The sequence below is a fragment of the Galeopterus variegatus genome, unplaced genomic scaffold (genome assembly GCF_000696425.1).
Source record: "Galeopterus variegatus unplaced genomic scaffold, G_variegatus-3.0.2 Scaffold1180, whole genome shotgun sequence".
Lineage (NCBI taxonomy): Eukaryota > Metazoa > Chordata > Mammalia > Dermoptera > Cynocephalidae > Galeopterus > Galeopterus variegatus.
In genome coordinates, this window is record NW_007727291.1 from 168,912 (window position 1) to 170,208 (window position 1,297).

At 49.2% G+C, this 1,297-nt stretch overlaps 1 protein-coding gene across 2 annotated transcripts in view; it reads left to right on the top strand.

Annotated features, from left to right (window-relative positions):
• The first annotated feature begins 402 nt into the window (after nt 1–402).
• Nucleotides 403–1,297, top strand: part of NOSIP (nitric oxide synthase interacting protein) — a 7,098-nt gene continuing 6,203 nt past the window's right edge. Inside the window, exons 1-2 of one of the 2 annotated variants that reach the window (XM_008575400.1) lie at nt 403–503; nt 847–945. In XM_008575400.1, the coding sequence (XP_008573622.1) occupies nt 935–945 (11 nt within the window). In that variant the 5' untranslated portion in view covers nt 403–503; nt 847–934. The remainder of the gene's footprint in view (nt 504–846; nt 946–1,297) is intronic. The other variant, XM_008575401.1, reaches the window with a different exon arrangement.

Below are 1,297 nucleotides of genomic sequence, written 5' to 3' on the forward strand. Positions count from 1 at the left end.
CGGGAGCGCCACCGCGCTCCCAAGCGGCGCACTCTCCAGTGCGCCACTGGGCCGGCCCAAGAGTTACCTTTTTAAAAACAAAAAACCCAGAAATTTATTCACTTGCTGTTCTGGAGGCTAGAGGTCCAGATCGAGGTGTCAGCAGGGCCAGCTCCCTCTGAATGCTCTAGGGGATCCTTCCTGCCTCTTCCAGCCTCTGGTGGCAGCCGGCAGTCCTTGGCATTCCTTGGCTTGGGGCTGCATCACTCCAGTCTCTGCCTCCATCTTCACATGTCATCTTCACTGTGTCTCCGTGTCTTAGTGTCTTCACGTGGCCTTTGTGTGTCTGTCATTCACCTGTGCCTCCTGAGGTCCTCAGAGCCACGTTCTTTGGCACACGATGGTTCCACGTCTGCAGATGAGGACGATGAGACGCAGGACAGCTGGTTCACCTCACTCAGGGTTGCACAGAACGGCTGCTCTGGGCTTCCACCAGCTCAGTCTGGCTCCAGAGCCCACCTAGAGTAAGCATTTAACCCAGCAGTTCCACTCTTAACATACGAGTGCACTTCAAAAGTTTGTGGAAAAATAGAATTAAAAGAGAATATGGGGCCGGCCCGTTGCTCACTCGGGAGAGTGTGGTGCTGATAACACCAAGTCAAGGGTTAAGATCCCCTTTACCGGTCATCTTTAAAAAAAATAAAAATAAAAATAAATAAATAAATAAATAAATAAAAGAGAATATGAATCTTTCCATGAACTTTTTGAAGTATCCTCATATATAGCTGAAAGAATTGAAAACAGGTGTTCAAACAAAAACTGTGTGTAACTGTTCATACAGCACTATTTACAACTGCCAAAATGTAGAAACAACCCAGAGGTCCACCACCTGGTGAATGGATGACTAAGACGTGACATGTCTATACGATGAAGTATTATGTGGTCATAAAAAGGAATGAGGTACTGGTACGTGCTACAAAGTGGACTAACTTTAAAAACATTATGCCATGTGAAAGAAGCCAGGCACAAAAGGGACGAATACCGTGTGATTCCACGTACATTGAACGTCCAGCGTAGGCAAGTCTACAGACACAGAAAGTAGAGGCGCAGCTGCCCAGGGCTGGGTGACTTCTCATGAGGACTGGGTTTTTTGTGGGGTGATAAAGATGTTGTGGATTTAGATAGTGGTGATAGTATAGATAGAGGCAGGGCCGGCCCGGTGGCGCACTGCTACAGTGCGCCGCTTGGGAGTGCGGCGGCGCTCCCGCCGAGGGTTCGGATCCCACATACAGACCGGCCGCTCACTGGCTGAGCGAGG